The 22,249-nt window shown below is 43.4% G+C and overlaps 1 protein-coding gene across 1 annotated transcript; it reads right to left on the bottom strand.

The window, feature by feature from the left end:
- Positions 1–1,875: 1,875 nt before the first annotated feature.
- On the bottom strand, positions 1,876–21,728 carry mboat2b (membrane bound O-acyltransferase domain containing 2b). Its single transcript, XM_063902388.1, has 13 exons — positions 21,575–21,728; positions 19,491–19,636; positions 19,185–19,262; positions 18,483–18,578; positions 17,973–18,028; positions 17,796–17,850; positions 17,469–17,613; positions 17,118–17,310; positions 9,812–9,915; positions 8,616–8,680; positions 3,331–3,463; positions 2,693–2,844; positions 1,876–2,260 (listed from the first exon to the last, which is right to left on the bottom strand). The coding sequence occupies exons 1-13, from the start codon at positions 21,665–21,667 to the stop codon at positions 2,119–2,121; spliced, it is 1,458 nt and encodes a 485-aa protein (XP_063758458.1). The 5' UTR covers positions 21,668–21,728; the 3' UTR covers positions 1,876–2,118.
- Between the last annotated feature and the right edge of the window lie 521 nt (positions 21,729–22,249).

Genomic DNA, 22,249 nt, shown 5'->3' with positions numbered 1-22,249 from the left:
TAACATCGTCAGGCCTCGTGACGCCAGAGGTAAAATAAAACAGGATACGGGAAAACCTGGAGCAGAACGAGTCAGTCATTCTCAAACTCACTTTCATTTATGGTCTGTCTGCAGCTCAGTCCTGCTGAGACCCGGACATGTTGAAGGCCCCAAAGTCCTCTGATAGTAATGTAGAGTAGGGGTCTCCAGCTCAGAGACACTGCTGGGTGCTAACCTGCAGATGTTGGGTCATTTGGGGGGGGGGTCCAAACTGCCATTTTTTATCCTCAAAATGTCGGAAATTGATTCAACATCCTCAATATACCTGGAAGACACACCAAATCAGCCAAGCCATTTTTTTCTAGTGTCTGCAGATGCTAATTAATGCTAATTAATACAAATGATGCTAACCGTGCTAACATGCAGGTTAGCATCCAGCGGTGTCTCTGAGCTGGAGACCCTTACTCTACATTTCTATCAGAGGACTGTGGGGTACCAAAGTGAAACAACAGGGGGTGATCTGCGGGACATCCCCATGCAGTGTTGGCACTTACATGGCATTCATGATGCATCTTTGAAAGCAGATTATGGGGTAGCCTAAGGTCCTGGTTCAGAAGAATTACATTCACGTTTATTCAAAAGGAATACTGAGCTATAATTTCCTGTTAGCTTAGCTAAACTGAACCATAAGCTAAACAAACTGGTTAGCGTGCTGTTAGGGTACCCAAAACAAATGTTTGGCTAAACTGATTGATAGCTAGCCTGAACCCAACTGTTAAAGCTAATAAAAGGGAGCATGAGCTAACAGGAACAAACTGGTGTAACTTTAACGAGCCGTTTGCTAACCGTAAACACGTTGTAGCTCAACTGAACCTGAAATAGTGTAACTGTTGATATTAAGTTTGCTTTAACTTGAACCCATTGGTTTAGCTTCTCTAATGAAGTGTCAGCTAACCCTCCTCTTTTTTTTCCTTGATAGCTTAACAGATTACAACAGGTAGCTGTACCAAAGGTTAGGTTGCTTAGCCGTTATCAAACCTTTTCCAAACTGTTTTCCAGTTAAAACTATTAAACATCTAAAATAGGTTAGGGCTGAACTGAACATTATTTTAGCTTTAAAACTAAACCTACCTAAAAAGATAACCCCCGCACTGATCTTTTAGCTAACCTGAACAAGTGCAGTCAGTTACACGGTGTAAACCAGAGGCTTTAGCTAAATCAACATAAGCTAACCCGAACCAATAAGCTAAACTGAGCCAAGGTCTCTGAGCTCAAAAACTAAACCAGATGCTAATGAATAAGCTAAATACTGAAGTGCTATCTGATGTTATCCTTAACCAGAATAGTCAAGAAACCATTAGCTGATCCCATCAAGCTAACCGCTCTGCACCAGCAGCTGGAAACTATCTGAGAGAGATTCTTACTCCAGATGAATCTCCACACATCGTACATCAAAACACTCTGTTGGAATTACATACATCACATAAATAACAACGTGACAAAAACTTGACATCTACAAATGTAAACACTCCCCCCCCCCCCGCTCACATAGAGCAAATAAAGGATCACTTTTCTTTTTCTTGTAAGAAAACAGAACAACTAAGGCGACTGAGGGGAATAATCATTGGCACGTTCCCCAGACTACCGACACTGAGAGCATCGGTTCAATGCTCCGACGTTTCATCCTAACCTTTCATTTACTCCACTCCTTTCTGCAGATGGAGAGGCGGCTGGTTTCTGACGGGAAAGAAAGTCGGCTGCTCCACATGAAGTAACAGAATATATATATGTATTTACATATATACGTGTGTGTGTGTGTGTGTGTGTGTGTGTGTGTGTGTGTGTGTGTGTGTGTGTGTGTGTGTGTGTGTGTGTGTGTGTGTGTGTGTGTATATATCCTCAAGCTTTGCAGACACAGGAATTGATGGTCTTCCGTCCAGTCGCTGTCCCGGCAGTCTCCCTCGTAATGTTATTCATTTGTGGGTAAACACTTCATCACTTCCTGTCCCGTGAATCCAAATTATTCAGTTTTTAACTTCCTGTCCCGGCCGCCGTGCTTCTGCCCGCGACAGCAGAAAGCGACGCTCCTCGTCTTTCTGTACAAGTTTATGTAAGTGAAGCGTTGATTGTTCCTCGTCATCATGTGGTCTTTTCTTTCCGGATGCTGTCGCGGTCTGTGGCCGGCAGGCGGTGCTGCTCTTTGAGGCGGAGGTGTCTCGGTTTGACGGGCAGAGCCACGGCCAGCAGGATGCAGCCGAGATGGAGGCTGAAGTACCAAGACCTGCAGGGTTCAGCATTCAGAGAGTCAGAGGCTTTAGGGTCGGATGCACAACAGAGGTTTCAGGTCTGAACACCTGAAGTCTAAAGAAGGAGATCAGTGCTGATGAATGGAAGCCGACAGCTGCCGACACGCTGCAAAGGAAATGTCCTTATTTCTGGTTATAAGAATCGCGATTTATGAACAAATTCCTAAGAATTGGTTAAAAGATGAATAGCTTCATTCCCTCACCATGGAAGAATCTAATATCTTAATTTATGGAACAGAGAAAATCACCCTGAGATTTTTAAAGAACACAAAACAAAACACTTCATTTGTGTTTGTTTTATTATTATCTATGTTCTCCCGAGTCGTCGGGTGCATGCAGTTATTTTATGTCTCTAGGAGTGTTTTCTGTTATGAAAGCCTTAATATCCAATCCTTTGAATGACTGACCGGTAGAACTTGAGTGACGGTCCGACGGACAGCAGGACGAACGGCACCACCGTGTAGCAGATGGCGATCTGAGTGGCCGCCCACGTGATCACGTCGTAAACCCGTTTGAGGGTGGGGGATCGCAGGAAGTGCGGCCGGACGTTGTGTCGGACCTGAGGGAGTAAAATAATATTTGGATGCTCTGTTGAGACATCTCGAAATCTCTGTGGTTGCAAACCACTTTCAAAACGTGGACACAAGCACCAGGATGCCAGCCAGTCAATAGCCAGTCATTATATTTTACCACAGAGGTTGATCCACTGCATCAGCGTTGGGGATTTTCTTTGACTCTGGGGGGTGAAAGGGGATTTCTGCAAACTGTTTCCTGTTATTTTAAAATCATTAAATGTGGGGCTCGTTCTACACAGGGCGGGGGGAAGAGATTTTATGGCAACAAATTATTTCTAAGCCATCGCTGGCAGAGTCTTGAATTTTGAGCCAGTTTTAGTCCTTTGAAGATTTCCTGGTATCAGAATCAGAATCCGGTTTATTGTAGGGGAACAAAGCAGGAATATGTCCTGGTGGTTACAGTGCAAACATTAGTACATTCAATGATCTGCATACATGAACTCCATATAAAGCATGCGCCTCCTGCTCACCGCCCTGGCTGCCAGCGTGATGACGATGCCGGTGAGGAAGGTGAGGTAGTACCCGGGGTACGCTCCGTGCCACATGGCCGACAAGATGAAGGTGGCTGCCGTCGGGTGGTAGGGACAGCGCTCGTAACACACCCTGAACCAGCAGACCATCAACACTTTATATCACTTAATGTCCTTTAATGTCTTTTAATGTCCTTTAATACCCTTTAATGTCCTTTAATGTCCTTTAATGTCCTTTAATGTCCTTTAATACCCTTTAATGTCCTTTAATGTCCTTTAATGTCCTTTAATACCCTTTAATGTCCTTTAATACCCTTTAATGTCCTTTAATGTCCTTTAATGTCCTTTAATACCCTTTAATGTCCTTTAATACCCTTTGATGTCCTTTAATGTCCTTTAATGTCCTTTATGTCCTTTAATACCCTTTAATGTCCTTTAATACCCTTTAATGTCCTTTAATGTCCTTTAATGTCCTTTAATAACCCTTTAATGTCCTTTAATACCCTTTAATACCCTTTAATGTCCTTTAATGTCCTTTAATGTCCTTTAATGTCCTTTAATACCCTTTAATGTCCTTTAATACCCTTTAATGTCCTTTAATACCCTTTAATACCCTTTAATGCCTTTAATACCCTTTATGTCCTTTAATGTCCTTTAATGTCCTTTAATACCCTTTAATGTCCTTTAATGTCCTTTAATACCCTTTAATGTCCTTTAATACCCTTTAATACCCTTTAATGTCCTTTAATACCCTTTAATGTCCTTTAATGTCCTTTAATGTCCTTTAATACCCTTTAATACCCTTTAATGTCCTTTAATACCCTTTAATGTCCTTTAATACCCTTTAATGTCCTTTAATGTCCTTTAATACCCTTTAATACCCTTTAATACCCTTTAATGTCCTTTAATACCCTTTAATGCCTTTAATACCCTTTAATGTCTTTAATGTCCTTTAATGTCCTTTAATACCCTTTAATGTCCTTTAATGTCCTTTAATGTCCTTTAATGTCCTTTAATGTCCTTTATGTCCTTTAATGTCCTTTAATACCCTTTAATGTCCTTTAATACCCTTTAATGTCCTTTAATGTCCTTTAATGTCCTTTAATGTCCTTTAATACCCTTTAATGTCCTCTAAGTCCTCTTGTCCTCTAATGTCCTCTATGTCCTCTTTGTCCTTTAATGTCCTCTTTGTCCTTTAATGTCCTCTATGTCCTTTAATGTCCTCTAAGTCCTCTATGTCCTTTAATGTCCTCTTTGTCCTTTAATACCCTTTAATGTCCTTTAATGTCCTCTAAGTCCTCTTTGTCCTTTAATGTCCTCTATGTCCTTTAATGTCCTTTAATGTCCTCTATGTCCTTTAATGTCCTTTAATGTCCTTTAATACCCTTTAATGTCCTGTAATGTCCTCTAATGTCCTCTAATGTCCTCTAAGTCCTCTTTGTCCTTTAATGTCCTCTATGTCCTTTAATGTCCTTTAATGTCCTCTATGTCCTTTAATGTCCTTTAATGTCCTCTAAGTCCTCTATGTCCTCTAAGTCCTCTTTGTCCTTTAATGTCCTCTATGTCCTTTAATGTCCTCTAAGTCCTCTATGTCCTCTAAGTCCTCTTTGTCCTCTAATGTCCTCTTTGTCCTCTAAGTCCTCTAATGTCCTCTATGTCCTCTTTGTCCTTTAATGTCCTCTATGTCCTTTAATGTCCTCTATGTCCTCTTTGTCCTCTAATGTCCTCTAAGTCCTCTATGTCCTCTATGTCCTCTATGTCCTCTAAGTCCTCTAAGTCCTCTAATGTCCTCTAATGTCCTCTTTGTCCTCTAATGTCCTCTTTGTCCTCTATGTCCTCTAAGTCCTCTAATGTCCTCTAATGTCTCTAAGTCCTTTATGTCCTTTAATGTCCTTTAATACCCTTTAATACCCTTGAATGTCCTTTAATGTCCTCTAATGTCCTCTAAGTCCTCTTTGTCCTCTAATGTCCTCTATGTCCTCTTTGTCCTTTATGTCCTCTATGTCCTCTAATGTCCTTTAATGTCCTCTATGTCCTTTAATTTCCTTTAATGTCCTCTATGTCCTTTAATGTCCTATAATGTCCTCTAAGTCCTCTAAGTCCTCTATGTCCTCTAAGTCCTCTATGTCCTCTAAGTCCTCTAAGGTCCTCTTTGTCCTCTATGTCCTCTATGTCCTCTAATGTCCTCTATGTCCTCTAATGTCCTCTATGTCCTCTTTGTCCTCTAAGTCCCTCTATGTCCTTTAATGTCCTCTAAGTCCTCTATGTCCTCTAAGTCCTCTAAGTCCTCTTTGTCCTCTAAGTCCTCTATGTCCTCTAAGTCCTCTTTGTCCTCTAAGTCCTCTTTGTCCTCTAAGTCCTCTTTGTCCTCTATGTCCTCTATGTCCTCTAAGTCCTCTAATGTCCTCTAAGTCCTCTAATGTCCTCTATGTCCTCTTTGTCCTTTAATGTCCTCTATGTCCTTTAGTGTCCTTTAATGTCCTCTAAGTCCTCTAATGTCCTCTAAGTCCTCTATGTCCTTTAATGTCCTCTAATTCCTCTAAGTCCTCTTGTCCTCTAATGTCCTCTAAGTCCTCTATGTCCTTTAATGTCCTCTATGTCCTCTATGTCCTTTAATGTCCTCTAAGTCCTCTAATGTCCTTTAATGTCCTCTATGTCCTCTAAGTCCTCTAATGTCCTCTATGTCCTCTATGTCCTCTAAGTCCTCTATGTCCTTTAATGTCCTCTATGTCCTCTATGTCCTTTAATGTCCTCTAAGTCCTCTAATGTCCTTTAATGTCCTCTATGTCCTCTAAGTCCTCTAATGTCCTCTAAGTCCTCTAATGTCCTCTAAGTCCTCTAAGTCCTCTTTGTCCTCTAATGTCCTCTAAGTCCTCTAATGTCCTCTAATGTCCTCTAAGTCCTCTAATGTCCTCTAAGTCCTCTAAGTCCTCTAATGTCCTCTAAGTCCTCTAAGTCCTCTAATGCCTCTAAGTCCTCTATGTCCTCTAATGTCCTCTAATGTCCTCTAATGTCCTCTAAAGTCCTCTAAGTCCTCTAATGTCCTCTAAGTCCTCTATGTCCTCTAATGTCCTCTAATGTCCTCTAAGTCCTCTAAGTCCTCTTATGTCCTCTAAGTCCTCTAAGTCCTCTAATGTCCTCTAAGTCCTCTAAGTCCTCTAATGTCCTCTAAGTCCTCTAATGTCCTCTAATGTCCTCTATGTCCTCTAAGTCCTCTAATGTCCTCTAAGTCCTCTATGTCCTCTAAGTCCTCTAATGTCCTCTAATGTCCTCTAAGTCCTCTAAGTCCTCTATGTCCTCTAAGTCCTCTATGTCCTCTAAGTCCTCTATGTCCTCTAAGTCCTCTATGTCCTCTAAGTCCTCTAATGTCCTCTAATGTCCTCTAAGTCCTCTAATGTCCTCTAAGTCCTTAATGTCCTCTATGTCCTTTAATGTCCTCTATTGTCCTCTAAGTCCTCTTTGTCCTCTAAGTCCTCTAAGTCCTCTAATGTCCTCTAAGTCCTCTATGTCCTCTAAGTCCTCTAAGTCCTCTAAGTCCTCTAATGTCCTCTAATGTCCTCTAATGTCCTCTAAGTCCTCTAATGTCCCTCTATGTCCTTTAATGTCCTCTATGTCCTCTAAGTCCTCTAATGTCCTCTATGTCCTCTAAGTCCCTCTATGTCCTCTAATGTCCTCTAATGTCCTCTAAGTCCTCTAATGTCCTCTAAGTCCTCTAATGTCCTCTATGTCCTTTAATGTCCTCTAATGTCCTCTAAGTCTCTAATGTCCTCTATGTCCTCTAAGTCCTCTAATGTCCTCTAAGTCCTCTAATGTCCTCTATGTCCTCTAAGTCCTCTATGTCCTTTAATGTCCTCTATGTCCTCTATGTCCTTTATGTCCTCTAGTCCTCTAATGTCCTTTAAGTCCTCTATGTCCTCTAAGTCCTCTAATGTCCTCTAAGTCCTCTAATGTCCTCTAAGTCCTCTAAGTCCTCTTTGTCCTCTAATGTCCTCTAAGTCCTCTAAGTCCTCTAAGTCCTCTAATGTCCTCTAATGTCCTCTAAGTCCTCTAATGTCCTCTAATGTCCTCTAAGTCCTCTAAGTCCTCTAATGTCCTCTAAGTCCTCTAAGTCCTCTATGTCCTCTTAATGTCCTCTAAGTCCTCTAATGTCCTCTAAGTCCTCTAAGTCCTCTAATGTCCTCTAATGTCCTCTAAGTCCTCTAAGTCCTCTAAGTCCTCTATGTCCTCTAAGTCCTCTATGTCCTCTAATGTCCTCTAATGTCCTCTAAGTCCTCTTAGTCCTCTTATGTCCTCTAAGTCCTCTAATGTCCTCTAAGTCCTCTAAGTCCTCAATGTCCTCTAAGTCCTCTAATGTCCTCTAATGTCCTCTATGTCCTCTAAGTCCTCTAAGTCCTCTATGTCCTCTAAGTCCTCTAATGTCCTCTAATGTCCTCTAAGTCCTCTAAGTCCTCTATGTCCTCTAAGTCCTCTATGTCCTCTAAGTCCTCTAAGTCCTCTATGTCCTCTAAGTCCTCTAATGTCCTCTAATGTCCTCTAAGTCCTCTAATGTCCTCTAAGTCCTCTAATGTCCTCTATGTCCTTTAATGTCCTCTAATGTCCTCTAAGTCCTCTTTGTCCTCTAAGTCCTCTAATGTCCTCTAAGTCCTCTATGTCCTCTAAGTCCTCTATGTCCTCTAAGTCCTCTAATGTCCTCTAATTCCTCTAATGTCCTCTAAGTCCTCTAATGTCCTCTATGTCCTTTAATGTCCTCTAATGTCCTCTAAGTCCTCTAATGTCCTCTATGTCCTCTAAGTCCTCTATGTCCTCTAATGTCCTCTAAGTCCTCTAATGTCCTCTAATGTCCTCTAATGTCCTCTAAGTCCTCTATTGTCCTCTAAGCCTCTATGTCCTCTAAGTCCTCTAATGTCCTCTAATGTCCTCTAAGTCCTCTAATGTCCTCTAAGTCCTCTTTGTCCTCTAAGTCCTCTAATGTCCTCTAAGTCCTCTATGTCCTCTAAGTCCTCTAATGTCCTCTATGTCCTCTAAGTCCTCTAAGTCCTCTATGTCCTCTAAGTCCTCTAAGTCCTCTAAGTCCTCTAATGTCCTCTAAGTCCTTTAATGTCCTCTAAGTCCTCTAAGTCCTCTAAGTCCTTTAATGTCCTCTAAGTCCTCTAATGTCCTCTATGTCCTCTAAGTCCTCTAAGTCCTCTAAGTCCTCTAAGTCCTCTAATGTCCTCTATGGAACATGCACAGTCGTTTGAAGGCTTGCTGTGATTGGTGTATCTGGATAAGAAGGAATGAGTGACCTCTTGAGCCAGTGAGCCGTCTGGATGTTCCAGTTGTCGAGGAACACTTTGAAGCTGGTGGCTAACTGCAAGCAAACAGAGAGGGTCAGAGCCAGAGGAAACAACAACAACACAAACAACAACAACACAACAACAACAAACAACAACAACACAAACAACACACACAACAACAACAACACGAACAACAACACGAACAACACACACAAACAACACACACAAACAACACAAACAACACACACAAACAACACAAACAACAACAACAACACAAACACCACAAACAACAACAACACAAACAACACACACAACAACACAAACAACACACACAACAACACAAACAACAACAACAACACAAACACCACAAACAACAACAACACAAACAAACACACACAAACAACACAAACAACACACACAACAACACAAACAACAACACAAACACCACAAACAACAACAACACAAACAACACACACAACAACAACACGAACAACAACAACACAAACAGCACACACAACACAAACAACAACAACACAAACAACACACACAACAACAACACAAACAACAACAACACAAACAACACACACAACAACAACAACACGAACAGCAACAACACAGACACCACAAACAACAACAACAACACGAACAACAACACAAACACCACAAACAACAACACGAACAACAACACAAACACCACAAACAACAACACGAACAACAACACACACAAACACCACAAACAACAACAACAACAACACAAACAACACACACAACAACAACACGAACAACAACAACACAAACAACACACACAACAACAACACGAACAACAACAACACAAACACCACAAACAACAACAACAACAACACAAACAACAACAACACAAACACCACAAACAACAACACAAACAACACACACAACAACAACAACACGAACAACAACAACACAAACAACAACAACAAAAACACGAACAACAACAACACAAACACCACAAACAACAACAACAACACAAACAACAACAACAACAAACAACACACACAACAACAACAACAACACACACACAACCCACAACAGAGTCAATACAAGCAACACAAACAACAACAACAACAACACAAACAACAACAACACCCACACACCCACAACAGAGTCAACACAAACAACACAACAACAACAACAACAGAGAGACGTTAGGGTAATGGAGGCGTCCCGACCTCGATGTTCAGTATCCGCAGGTTGGAGATCCGGTCCCACCGAGCAGAGCCGTCGCTGCCGTAGCCATTAAAACCAAAACCAGCGGCGTTGTTGATCGCATCAGCTGTGAGGAGGAGAGGAGAGGAGAGGAGAGGAGAGGAGAGGAGAGGAGAGGAGAGAGGCAGGGAATCAAAGAGGAGAGGAGAGGAGAGGAGAGGAGAGGAGAGAGGCAGGGAATCAAAGAGGAGAGAGGAGAGGAGAGGAGAGGAGAGGAGAGAGGCAGGGAATCAAGAGGAGAGAGGAGAGGAGAGAGGAAGTTTGGTTTTTTAAGTCCTTTATTGCACCATAGCAAAAAGAAACGCTCACATCACATCTTCATTCAAGAGCAAAAAAAAACAAAAAAAAAAAATACGAAACTGTCAACCAGACACAAAACCTGTTTCTCCCTTCAGAAAACCCTTTCTTCAGCTCTCCGTCCCCCCCACAGAGCAATCACCCCCCAACAGCCCATAAAAGCCCGGGAAACCCAAGGGCACTTGTCCTCTTCCGTATACGAAAGTTCCCCCCTCATTGGGCCTTCAGCAAAACCCTTCGGGGACCGGGCACTGGCTCCACACCCCAAACACCTGGGCCGGTTCCTGGGGAGTCACCCAAGATGGCCAATTTTAGCAACGCCAGATAAAAAGTTCACCAATGGGGGTTCTTTCCTTTTTTTTTTGCACGTACTTCGGGCCAAAAAAAAAAAACAAATCAAAAGAAAAAATCCCCCCTTTGCCCCCGAAACCCCTTTCAAAAACAGCCCCAAACAGAGCAGAAAAAAACGGGACACTGAAAAAAATAAGTTTTCAGGGTCTCTTCTGGAACAGAAGGGGCACCCCTTTCCCCCAACTCTGGTTTCCGGGTGGCCGTCTGTACCCTGTTGAAACTATTGCTCCATGAAACAATCCTCCACTGGGGGTCTTTGCTGTCCTTTTTTTTAAAAGGGGCACTTGTACAGAGACCCCCAAGCTGCCCTTCGGGGAAACTTCGGGCCCCAAAAAAAAAAACCAGTCCCCCCGACCCCTTCATCCCTCCCAAAAAAAGCGGGGCTCAAAACCCCTTGCCCCGGGGAATCTTTAATTGCCTTTTTTTTTTTTTCCCTTTGGTCCTGTAATTTTCTCCAGGTGGGGGTTTGTGAGGGACAGCAGCTGACCACCTCCCCCCTGCCATTTCCCCCCAAAAACGGGGTGACAGCCCAGAGGGGGGAAACTATACTCCCCCCTTCGGTCCACTGGTCACACCTTTTGGGGCTTTTTGCAAAAACCCTCAGGGGTTGTGGCAGGGCAGCACGACTTCCTCCACCACTCTTTTGGGGGGGCCCTGATGGGGGTTGATTTTTTGGCTTCTCTGTCTCAAAAAATCCACCGTTGTTGCCGTCATCTTAAATAGAGGGGCCCAGTTTGGGGGCACCCGCCTCTTAAAAATGGGCCGCGGCTGGCAGAATCAGTGTTTGGTCTGTATAAGGTAAAAAAAAAACAAAGGTTCCCCCAAAAAAAGCCCCCAGGCCCGGTATTTTTTGGTACGTTTTTTGGGCCTTAAAAAAAGGGGGCCATCCCTGTAATCCCGAAAATAAAAAAGGTTCAGCCCAAAATTTTTAAGGGTCCACATCCTAGTTTTTAAAAAGGGAAAAAAGCTTTTTTTTTGCGAAAATTACCCAAATTTCCCCGGGCTTTTTCAGCAGCAAACGGCTGTATCAAACCGGGTTTGGGGCCCCCACAATTGACAGCAGTCTTTGGCAGTCTGGAGCCCCTAAAAGGGGCTTTTTTTCCCGGGGATATTGATGATCCCTGCCCCCCTTCAGCCACGGGCAGGTAGGGGCTGCTGCTGGGACCCGTGGCCGGCCCAAGACCAGAAGAAGTCCAGGATGACTCGTGAATGTCCCCCAAAATCGGGGCCTCCCCGGTGGTGCCCAAAAGCAAAAAAGTCAAATGCCAAAGATCGGGGGGACCAATTTAATTTGAAAACCAAAAAATTTTCCCCCTATTTGACAACGGGGGGTAGCAAAAAAATTCCTTTTTAGACAACCAAAGGCACATTTTCCCTCCTTAACCCCTCCCAGTTCTTGTTCTAAAACCCCCCTCATCCCCCAAAAAAAACCCCCAAAACCCTTTCGGGCCCCTTTCCCTTTCCCCCATCAAGGACCCCCAAGGCGGGGACGGGGCACTGTTGATCTCTCCACTGCCCCCACCAACAAAGCCTCACTTTTCCCCAGTTCACCCGACAATGGGCCTTTTGGTACAGGGAAAAGGGTTTAACCCTGCAGACATTTAAATCCCCTGGTGGGGGACAAAAAATATTAACATCATCTGCGAAAGGGGCAAAAACCGGTAAGGGCGATCGGGGATCAGGGGACCCGGGCAGTGAGAGACCACTGAGCCCCCCTAAAACATGCACAGAAAGGGCTCAAACCCTTGGGTTTTTAATTTGACCGGGAAAAAGGGGGAAAAAACCCGGGTTTTAAACCCTCGCGCACAGGGTTTTGGCCCCGACCCCACCCCTCCCCCCCATTTTCCCCATAATTGAGCACCTTTTTTCAAAAAAAACCAATCCAAAGGCCAAAAAACCTCCCCAATTCCCAAAAAACCCCTGAGTAAAGAAAAAAAAATAACAGTAAATCCACCCTATCAAAGGTTTTCCCGGGCCCAAAAGGGCAACAAAAACCAAAAAATTCACATTCGGGGAAACTGAAACCCCATAAATTTAACACCCGGGAATTGGGAAAAGGGGTTTTTTCCATAATTTTCCTGTCAGGAACACAAAGCGGGGGTTTTCTGAAACAAGTATTCCCGGAGGGCCTTGAGCCCTGTTCGATAAGGTCGGGAAGCCCTTATGTCCGTTGCAGAGGGAGAAACCCGGCCTCCATTTTTTAAGAAAGGGCCGGGTCCCCTTTTCTTGGGAACAGCGGGGAAAAGGGGAAACAAGCTCGGGGCAGGGGGAAAAGGGAAGGTTTCCTGTTCTAAAAACCCAAAAAAACACTTTTGCAAATAAGGCCCCAAGAGGTATTCCAGCCCGCTGGTAAAAGTCAGGGGGAAGAACCATAAATTTTCCCGGGTGCCCGCCTTTGCCATTGTTAACAGCGCCCTGTCAACTCCTCCGGGGTAAATCAGAGTCCAAGCAGCTTTTCACCCCCGGGTTTTAAAACCCTTTGGAGGAAGCCCTCCAGGGCTCCTGCGGCACCCATGCGCACTGTTCTCCCCCAAAAAAGGGTCAGCGTAGAAAACCCCCACTGCAAGGGTTCCTCATCCCCCGGGGGAATGGTTTTTTCACTCTGCCTCCGGGGAAGTTTTAAGGGGGGTCATCTGTTTCCTCTGTGCCCCCGGGATCTCTCCAATTAAAAAAAAAAAAGACTGGGCCATAATGCCCTTTTTAGCGGAGGAAACGAAAACCTAAAAAGAGCCCCCTTTTTACTCTCTCCTGCAGGAAAAAATTCAACCCCAAATCTCTTTCCCCGGGCAGCAGATGCCCTGGGGGGGATCCGAATTTTCTATGAAAAAACCCCTTTAAATTTTCCCCCAAAATACTTATTTTCCAAGCTCCGGGAACTGCGGCCCTTTTTATTTTAAGCATGGGAGTGGGGGGGTAAAATGTTTGGAAAAAAAACGCAAATTTTGGGCCCTTTCCCCAAATTTTTTCCCACCAAAAGCTTAAAAAGAAACAAAAACCGTTTTCCGGGTTTTTCCCAACTGCGCCAAAAAAGCTCAAAATTTTGACAGAAATTTGGGGGCCCCCTGCAGAAGTCTGTTGTTAAAAGACCAGTAGGATTTAAACCCTTTCGCCTGGGGGAAAGGAAAAATTTTCAAACTGAAAAAGTTTTTTTTTAGTAAAACCCAAAAACGGGACTTTTATTGCTGGGGACTAATCTGGGCTGGATTTTTGGAGATGAAAATCCTACCGGTTAGTTTGCACTCACCCTGCCTTTGCCGCCCCGCACCCATGTGTATTGTCTGGTTGGGGGGGTTTGACCCTCCATTTTTTGGGTTCAAACAGACCCCAGGTGTGTGATGATGCTTGAAGGGTTGGATGACTGGGGTGAGGTTTCCCTTTACTTGTCCTGTCTACATGAAGTCTAGCGTGCATTTGAAATTTCCCCCCCAATGATAATTGGGTTTCCCGATGGGACTTCTTACCTCGTTTTTTTGCAGGGTTTAAAAAAACCACTTACTGTGCCTTTATTTGGGGCATATATGTTTACAAAGCAACCACAGAGCCCTCTATTTCTGCCTTTCAATCAACACCTTCCCTTCACCACTTTTTAGTAGATGATAGTACAGTTACAGGCATTTTTTTTCCCAACAGAACAGGAAACCCTGCACTAAGGTTGGTTTCCATGGCTAAAGGTGCCCAACCTCCCCCAAAAAACCCCCAAACCCGTTCTCTGGGTGGTTTTGAAATTTTCTCTTTTCAAAAACCAAAACAAAACCCTTTTTGAGTAAACGACTTCAGAAATTAAAGCCCTTTTTTTGCCCGTCTCTCCCCCATTTTTTGTTTAAAATCCTTCTTGGGGGGCTCCCCATAGAGGTCAGAGAAAAAGAAACGGGTAAGATGAACAAAAACAGGGAAAACAGTTTTAAAAAGGGAAAACCCCCCGGTGGAACCTTGGGTTTATTTTTTTTTGAAACTTTTTAAGGGAGTTTTGCCTTTTTTTTCTTTCCTCAAAGTTTGATATGCTTTTTTTAGGCGAAAACCCTTTCTTTTTTTCCCTCCAAGAGGTCAAAAACCCACCATTTTTTGCAGGGAAAGCCAAAAATTGAAAAAACTTTTCAGTAAACACCGAAGTTGTCAAATTTAAACAAAAAGACCCTTTTTTTTAAAAATTACATCCAGAAAATTGATTTATTTTCCTTTTAAAAATAAGATTTTTTTCCTTTATCGAAAATTTTTACTAAGGATACTGTATCTGGGCTCAGAGTCATACTTCCCTGTCCTCTCCTTCAAAAGGATGCCCCGACTATTTTTAAAAAATTTTCCCTGTTTTTTATTGGTGTTTACAGTGGGGTTTGTGCCCACAAAAAATTTTGGGAAACTCTTTTAGTGCCTGCAGACTGTTTAACTGTCAGGTTTCTGCAGTCACAGAAGCCGGGGGGGTTTTCAGGGGCCACTCTGTTCCCCCCTATCCAAAATTTTAAACCCCTCAGAAAGTGAACCCGTGGCACCCGGGGTTTCCCCACCCTCCGCACCCGGGGGCCCCACCCGCACCCCGCCCGCGGGCCAGCACCGGGCCCGCCCAACAGCGGGGGCCCAGCACCGGGCCCCCCCCGGGACCGGGCCCCCGCCGCGGACCCCCAGCACCGGACCCCGGGCCCCGGGCCCGCCCGCGGGCCCCGCGCGGACCCAACTCCGGGGCCCCCAGCCGGACCCCCCAAACCCCGGGCTTTAGGGAAACCGCCCCGGCGTAAGGGAGTGGAGCCGCCCCCCCGGTTCCCAAGGGGGACACGTAAAGCGTTTGTGTCCCACTTTTTCCACACTCAAAAAAACTTTAAAATGTCCCGAGCTGGCGTTAAAACCCCAAAAAACCAAACCCGTCACCGTGCTTCCCCTTCTGAACACCGTCCAGTGTTTGGGCGGCGAGTCCAAGAACATGAACACCTGCCGCCTCAGGGGGCAGTTTTCGTATTTGGTTTGGGAATTTCCTTTCATCCCCAAATCACCCTTTTTAAAATTTCCCCTGGCAAACTTTTCCAAACCTCGGAGCCCCGCTTTTCAACCCCAAAATTTGGTATGAACCCCGGGAACACCACAGGTGATCCGGTGGAGGGGGAAATGACAGCGGGGAGGGCCTGCACAATAAGTCCCCGATAAAAAACCCCCCGCTCTCTACCAGCTGTAACACGGGGTCCTCGTTTTAGGGAAAAAAACCCCTGCTTTGGTTTATTCTAGAAACCCAAAAAAAACTTAAACATGACCTACCTGCTCACCGGGCAGGGCCCAAAAAAACCCCCCCCTCCAAAGTAAAGGTAAATTCCCGGGGGACTTTCCCTTTCTCCTCCGGGGTTTGAAGGAGGGCTCTCGGGGACGCCCTTCCCCCCGAAAATACCTGACACAACCATGGGTCGCTCGGGCCCAAAAAACGTAAAAATAAAAATTAAAAAAAAACTTTCCTGAAACCCTGCACATAGAACAGACGGAGAAAAACCCGGGAAAAAACCCAAAAAAAGGGGCAGAAAAAAAATTTTTAAAACTCCCGCCACTACCCCACCACCGCTCGCTCAAACTTCCCGGGCCAAAACCCCACCGGAAAAAAGGAAAGGAGAGGGAGAGGAGAGGAGAGGGAGAGAGAGAGGAGAGAGGAGAGGAGAGGAGAGAGGCAGGGAATCAAAGAGGAGAACAGGAAGACATTACTTTGCAGGAGTTTGAATCAGCCATACTTGAAGACGTGAACTCGCGTGTTTGAACACGCTACTGTCAGGAAACAGAGAGGCAGAGAGACACAGAGACACAGAGAGACACAGAGAGAGAGAGATAGAGAGAGAGACAGAGATAGAGAGACACAGACAGAGAGAGAGATATAGAGAGAGACAGAGAGAGAGAGAGAGACACAGAGACACAGAGACACAGAGACAGACACAGAGACACAGAGACAGACACAGAGACAGAGAGACAGAGACAGACACAGACACAGAGACAGACACAGACACAGAGACACAGAGACACAGAGACAGACAGAGACAGACACAGAGACAGAGAGACAGACACAGAGACAGAGAGACAGAGACAGACACAGAGACAGACACAGACACAGAGACACAGAGACAGACACAGAGACACAGAGACACAGAGACAGAGAGACAGACACAGAGACAGAGAGACACAGAGACAGAGAGACAGACACAGAGAGACAGACACAGACACGGAGACACAGAGACACAGAGACAGACACAGAGAGAGAGAGACAGAGATAGACACAGACACAGAGACAGAGAGACAGATACAGACACAGAGACACAGAGACAGACACAGAGACAGAGAGACAGACACAGACACAGAGAGACAGACACAGACACAGAGACACAGAGACAGACACAGAGAGAGAGAGACAGAGACAGACACAGACACAGACACAGAGACAGAGACAGACACAGAGACAGACACAGACACAGAGACACAGAGACAGACAGAGAGAGAGAGAGACAGACACAGAGACACAGAGACAGACACAGAGAGAGAGAGACAGACACAGACACAGACACAGAGACACAGAGACAGACACAGAGAGAGAGACATAGAGACACAGAGACAGACACAGAGAGAGAGACACAGAGACACAGAGACACAGAGACAGAGACCCACCGAGCGTCCACACGAAGTAGTACTTGGGTCTGGTGGTGAGCATGGACAGGTACAGGTAGACCACCTGGCCGTAGAGCGGCGTGGAGGACAGGAAGTCGTCGTCAATGTTTCTCTCCACGGGGAAAACTTTGCAGACGGACAGGAAGACGAGCAGGCAGAAGAAGGAGGTCGCCACCTTCCGCACCACCTCCGCCTGAGGACACACACACAGCGCCTCAGTGTGGGGAGACATGCTTGGAGCTTACCTGGGGGGGATGCTAAGCTAACGGAGCCTTTGCTCAAAAACCCTGCACTGCTGACTCATTCATGCAGCATGGTGTCTGAGTCTTTTGGATGAGATGTGAGTCGTACGTTTGGCGACGTCGCGCGCGGCTCTGACTTCCTGCCCCCCCCCTCGATGAAGGCGATGTAGTCGTTGTAGGAGCAGGTCGGTCCGGCCAGGATCCCCAGGAAGTTACAGTTATAACTGAAGTACTCCAGCAGACTGGGCATCCTCCTGCACACACACACACACACACACACACACACACACACACACACACACACACACACACACACACACACACACACACACACACACACACACACACACACACACACACACACACACACACACACACATTATGAAAGAAGCTGATATTAAACACATATAACTTATATTCATGAGTCCCAGCAAACCTGATGGCCAGCAGCTTCTGTCGTGGAGTCAGGTGCTCCTCTCTCCGAGCCATGCCTGCACCAAAGAATCAATATGAATATCATGTGTGTGAACCTCCTAACACTTTGTGTGTGTGTGTGTGTGTGTGTGTGTGTGTGTGTGTGTGTGTGTGTGTGTGTGTGTGGGAGGGGTCTCACCGTCGTGGATCTCGAAGGCCAGGCTGGTAATCTTCTGTGTGATCACCATCATGGGGCTACGGACAGACCCTGTTATTTCACTACAGCTGTGAAAAGTAACTAAGTACATTTACTCAAGTATTGATGTACAATTCTGAGGTACTTGTACTTTTACTGCACTCCCTTTATCTAACACCTGTAGTTATTTACAGATCTGGATTACTGATGGTAAATATAACCCTTAAATCAGACTGTAGTTCACCTGCAGTACATCCAGCAGCTACCCTGCAGTATACAAAGCCATTAGAACTAGCTGCACCTTTACCAGCTCTGAGAACACTTTACTGATCAATCATTATAAAACATATCAGAGATATTATTCTGAACACTTTAATGATCAATAATTTAAATCAACACATAGACAAAAACTGCTGTAAAACCCCCGTTTGATTAGACGTTCCGTGATCATATTCAGGACGATAAATATAAATCAATGAATGAATACACAGTGATCTGTGAGTAAGGACTGACCCGGTGAAGTCTGCAGAGTACATGCCGTAGTCGAAGACGTACACTCGAGTGATCTGACACAGACTCAAGTAGCTGAGCGCCACCAGCAGGCAGTACCTGCACATCACACCAGCACAGGGGGGGTCATCTCTATCCTCACACACACTTCATTACAATAATCATTTCAAGCAGGGCCGGTTCTAGCCCATTGGCTGCCCTAGGCGATATTGAGATTCCCCCCCCCCCCCCAAAGAAAAATATATTGTATTTATATATATTTTTTGGTCAGCTTGCCGGGGGGGGGGGGGGGGGTGCGCAAAATCTCGAAATATGGGTTGGGGCATGTTCATTTAATTCAATGAGGGTTTTATATCCCATGCTTTAAAAAAAAAAAGTGTTAAAACAAAGATGTGTGCTTAAGGACGCCACTAGGGGGCGCCCCCCCGCCAATTTGGCGCCCTAGGCGGTCGCCTTGATGGCCTGTAGGAAGAACCGGCCCTGATTTCAAGGCTTCTCACAGATTTTGGGACATTTTCACAGGAAACCTTTCTAATACTCTTTGAGTTTAAAACTGTGTATTGATCTTTAACTCGTCTCTCATAGACGTTTTGACTTGTTCTTCAGAGCTCTTTCTCCTTCTTTTTGAAACAAATCTCTGACCTTTTTTCCTGTGATATCTGAGGAGTCACCAGGAGGCGGGGGGAACGGGTGTGTTTGGCTCACTTGTGCATGTGCTGGGCTCCGGTCACGATCATGATGACGTAGGTGAGTCCACTCTGCAGCAGGAAGTGAAGTGCGTACCTGCAAACAGGAAGTCACCCTCAGATTCAACAGCCTTATCATCACATGCACAGCAGCTGCAGCGAAGACACGAAAGAACCCTGAAGTCCCTGCAGCACTGCAGCATAACATACTGTATATAACAGACCATAAAACACACTCAAACCAGACCAAAGAGAGGTACAGCAGGACCTCACTGGATGTGTGCCCCTCTTTTATAGATCACATGACCTAAAGTCTTTCCCTCACCAGCCGAAGCAGAAGAGAGCGAAGTACAGTCCCAGTACGGTGGCCACCACGTGTCTGGTGAAGGGACTGGTGCTGCTGGGAGGAAGGAAGAGACGAAACCAGAAGGCCGACAGCAGCGCACACAGCTGACACGCCACGAAGTTCACCTGCCAGACACAGGGGGACGGGGGGGGGGACGGGGGGGGGGACGGCTATAGGACCTTTATATATTCAGCCTATGGTTAGTACACAACAGAATGTCCCTGAAAGACGCAGAGCGGGGAACAGAGACAAAAGAAAAAGTCTTGACATTTTACAAAAAAATAGAAAGGCCAAAATTAAAAAATGAAATTCAATTTTGCGTAAAATGTTTTGATTAAATAAAAAAAATTCGCAGAAAAGTTTGGAACACCATAAATACAGTCAAGCTTCGAAATATGGCCGACTGTTCCGTAAATGATGTAGAAATCGAGTGAATATTTGGTGATATTAAAATATATCTGAACTGAAAATATTGTCATTTTTTTTGCAGAAAAACTGTGAATCCAAAAAACCTTGAGTGGATTTTTTGGGAGGGAAATCATGCAAAAAAAAGTATCAGTGGAAAATGATGTTAAAAATACCTAAACATGTTTTTCAATGTAATGTATTATTATTATTATTATTAATATTAATGTTATTAATATTATTATTATTATTATTATTATTATTATTATTATTATTATTATTATTATTATTATTAATATTATTATTATTATTATTATTATTATTAATATTATTATTATTATTATTATTATTATTATTATTATCATTATTAATATTATTATTATTATTATTATTAATATTATTATTATTATTATTATTATTATTATTAATATTATTATTATTATTATTATTAATGTTATTATTATTAATATTATTATTATTATTATTATTATTAATGTTATCATTATTAATATTATTATTATTATTATTATTATTATTAATATTATTATTATTATTATTATTAATATTATTATTATTATTATTATTATTAATATTATTATTATTATTATTAATGTTATCATTATTATTATTAATATTATTATTCTTAATATTAATATTATCATTATTATTATTATTATTATTGTTATTGTTATTATTATTAATGTTATTATCATTATTATCATTATTATTATTATTATTATTATTATTATTATGATTATGATTATTATTATTAATATTATTATTATTATTATTATTGTTATTGTTATTAATATTATTATTATTATTAATATTAATGTGATTATCATTATTATTATTATTATTATTATCATTATTATTATTATTGTTATTATTATCATTATTATGATTATTATTATTATTATTATTATTTATTATTCATGTTATTATTATTATTTATTATTGATGTTATTATTATTATTTATTATTAATGTTATTATTATTATTATTATTATTTATTATTAATGTTATTATTATTATTATTATCATTATTATTATTATTATTATTATTATTGTTATTGTTATTGTTATGAATAAATAACTGTTATTATTATTATTATTGTTATTGTTATTATTATGAATAAATAACTGTTATTATTATTGTTATTATTATTATTATTGTTATTATTATTATTATTGTTATTATTGTTATTGTTATTATTATGAATAAATAACTGGTGTCTTTTCTGATTATATTGTTGTTATGCTGTGCATGGATCATTATACTAGCGCCTCCAGCACACTGCTGCTCTCCCTGAACGTGTACTTGTGTAGAAGCCTCTATGTTAATGTTCCCTCTCCAAACGATATTACTGTTCTCTGCTATCCTCGCTGGAACACGGTCTGTCTCCGCTGAGGGACGCATGAAGGAAATCTGCTTCAGGTTATCGTCTGCAAATCCCGGTCTGATAAGGAGAGACTGCCTCTCCCCGGTGCTCATCAAGAGGCCTCCTCTCCTCTCTCCCCGCTCTGTATGCCTCTCCTCGCGGGCAGGGGGCTCAGAGGCCCTCGGTCCTCCCGCGGTCCTCTCCACTCCCCCTGGTGCTAAAACCCCAGGCGTCCTCTCCTCTCCCCCCGCTCTGTGTGCCTCTCCCCCCAGTCACCTGGTCCAGAGGCAGGCTGGTGATCTCGCTGAGCGGCTGCAGGAGGCTGGATCCGGTGCAGGAAGCCACCGTGTGTCGGCTCTCCTCCTCCATGGCTCTGCGGGGCTGCAGCTCCTCTGGGTCCGGCAGGAGGAGGTGCACAGGCGGCAGAGGAGGCTCCGTGATCCGCCGGCAGTGTGTCTGACTGATGATGCTGCTTCCTCCTCCTCTTCTTCCTGTTCCTCCTCCTCTTCCTCAGTTTGTCCGACTGATGATGCTGCTTCCTCCTCCTCTTCCTCAGTCTGTCCAACTGATGCTGCTGCTTCATCCTCCTTCTATTCTTCCTGCTCCTCCTCCCCCTCTTCCTCAGTCTGTATATACCCCCCCCCCCCCTCCTATCACATCCATATTCTTCATCTTATTTTTAATACAGGGGAAATACAAATGCATCATCATCATCATCATCATCATCACCATCATCATCATCACCATCATCATCATCATCATCATCATCATCATCATCATCATCATCATCATCTTCACCATCATCATCATCATCATCATCATCTTCATCATCATCTTCATCACCACCAGAATATAGATTTTACTTTAAAGTAAACATATCTCAATCCTGGAGCTGTTTCGTGTTTACCTCACAAACAGAGGGGTACAAGTACTCAGATCTTGTTGTTGAGT

Source organism: Eleginops maclovinus, chromosome 15, assembly GCF_036324505.1.
Source record: "Eleginops maclovinus isolate JMC-PN-2008 ecotype Puerto Natales chromosome 15, JC_Emac_rtc_rv5, whole genome shotgun sequence".
In the NCBI taxonomy this organism is placed as follows: Eukaryota; Metazoa; Chordata; class Actinopteri; order Perciformes; family Eleginopidae; genus Eleginops; species Eleginops maclovinus.
The sequence above is the reverse complement of the archived record's forward strand: the minus strand, read 5'-3'. Positions and strand labels throughout refer to the sequence as shown.

Coding starts and splice junctions, on each gene's coding strand:
- mboat2b (XM_063902388.1), bottom strand. CDS start 21,667: ATGGAGGAGGAGAGCCGACACACGGTGGCTTCCTGCACCGGATCCAGC. Junction 3,464..8,615: donor ACGGCTCACTGGCTCAAGAG/GTCACTCATTCC, acceptor CTGCTGGTTCAG/GGTGTGTTACGAGCGCTGTC. Junction 2,845..3,330: donor TCACGCTGGCAGCCAGGGCG/GTGAGCAGGAGG, acceptor TTACTCCCTCAG/GTCCGACACAACGTCCGGCC.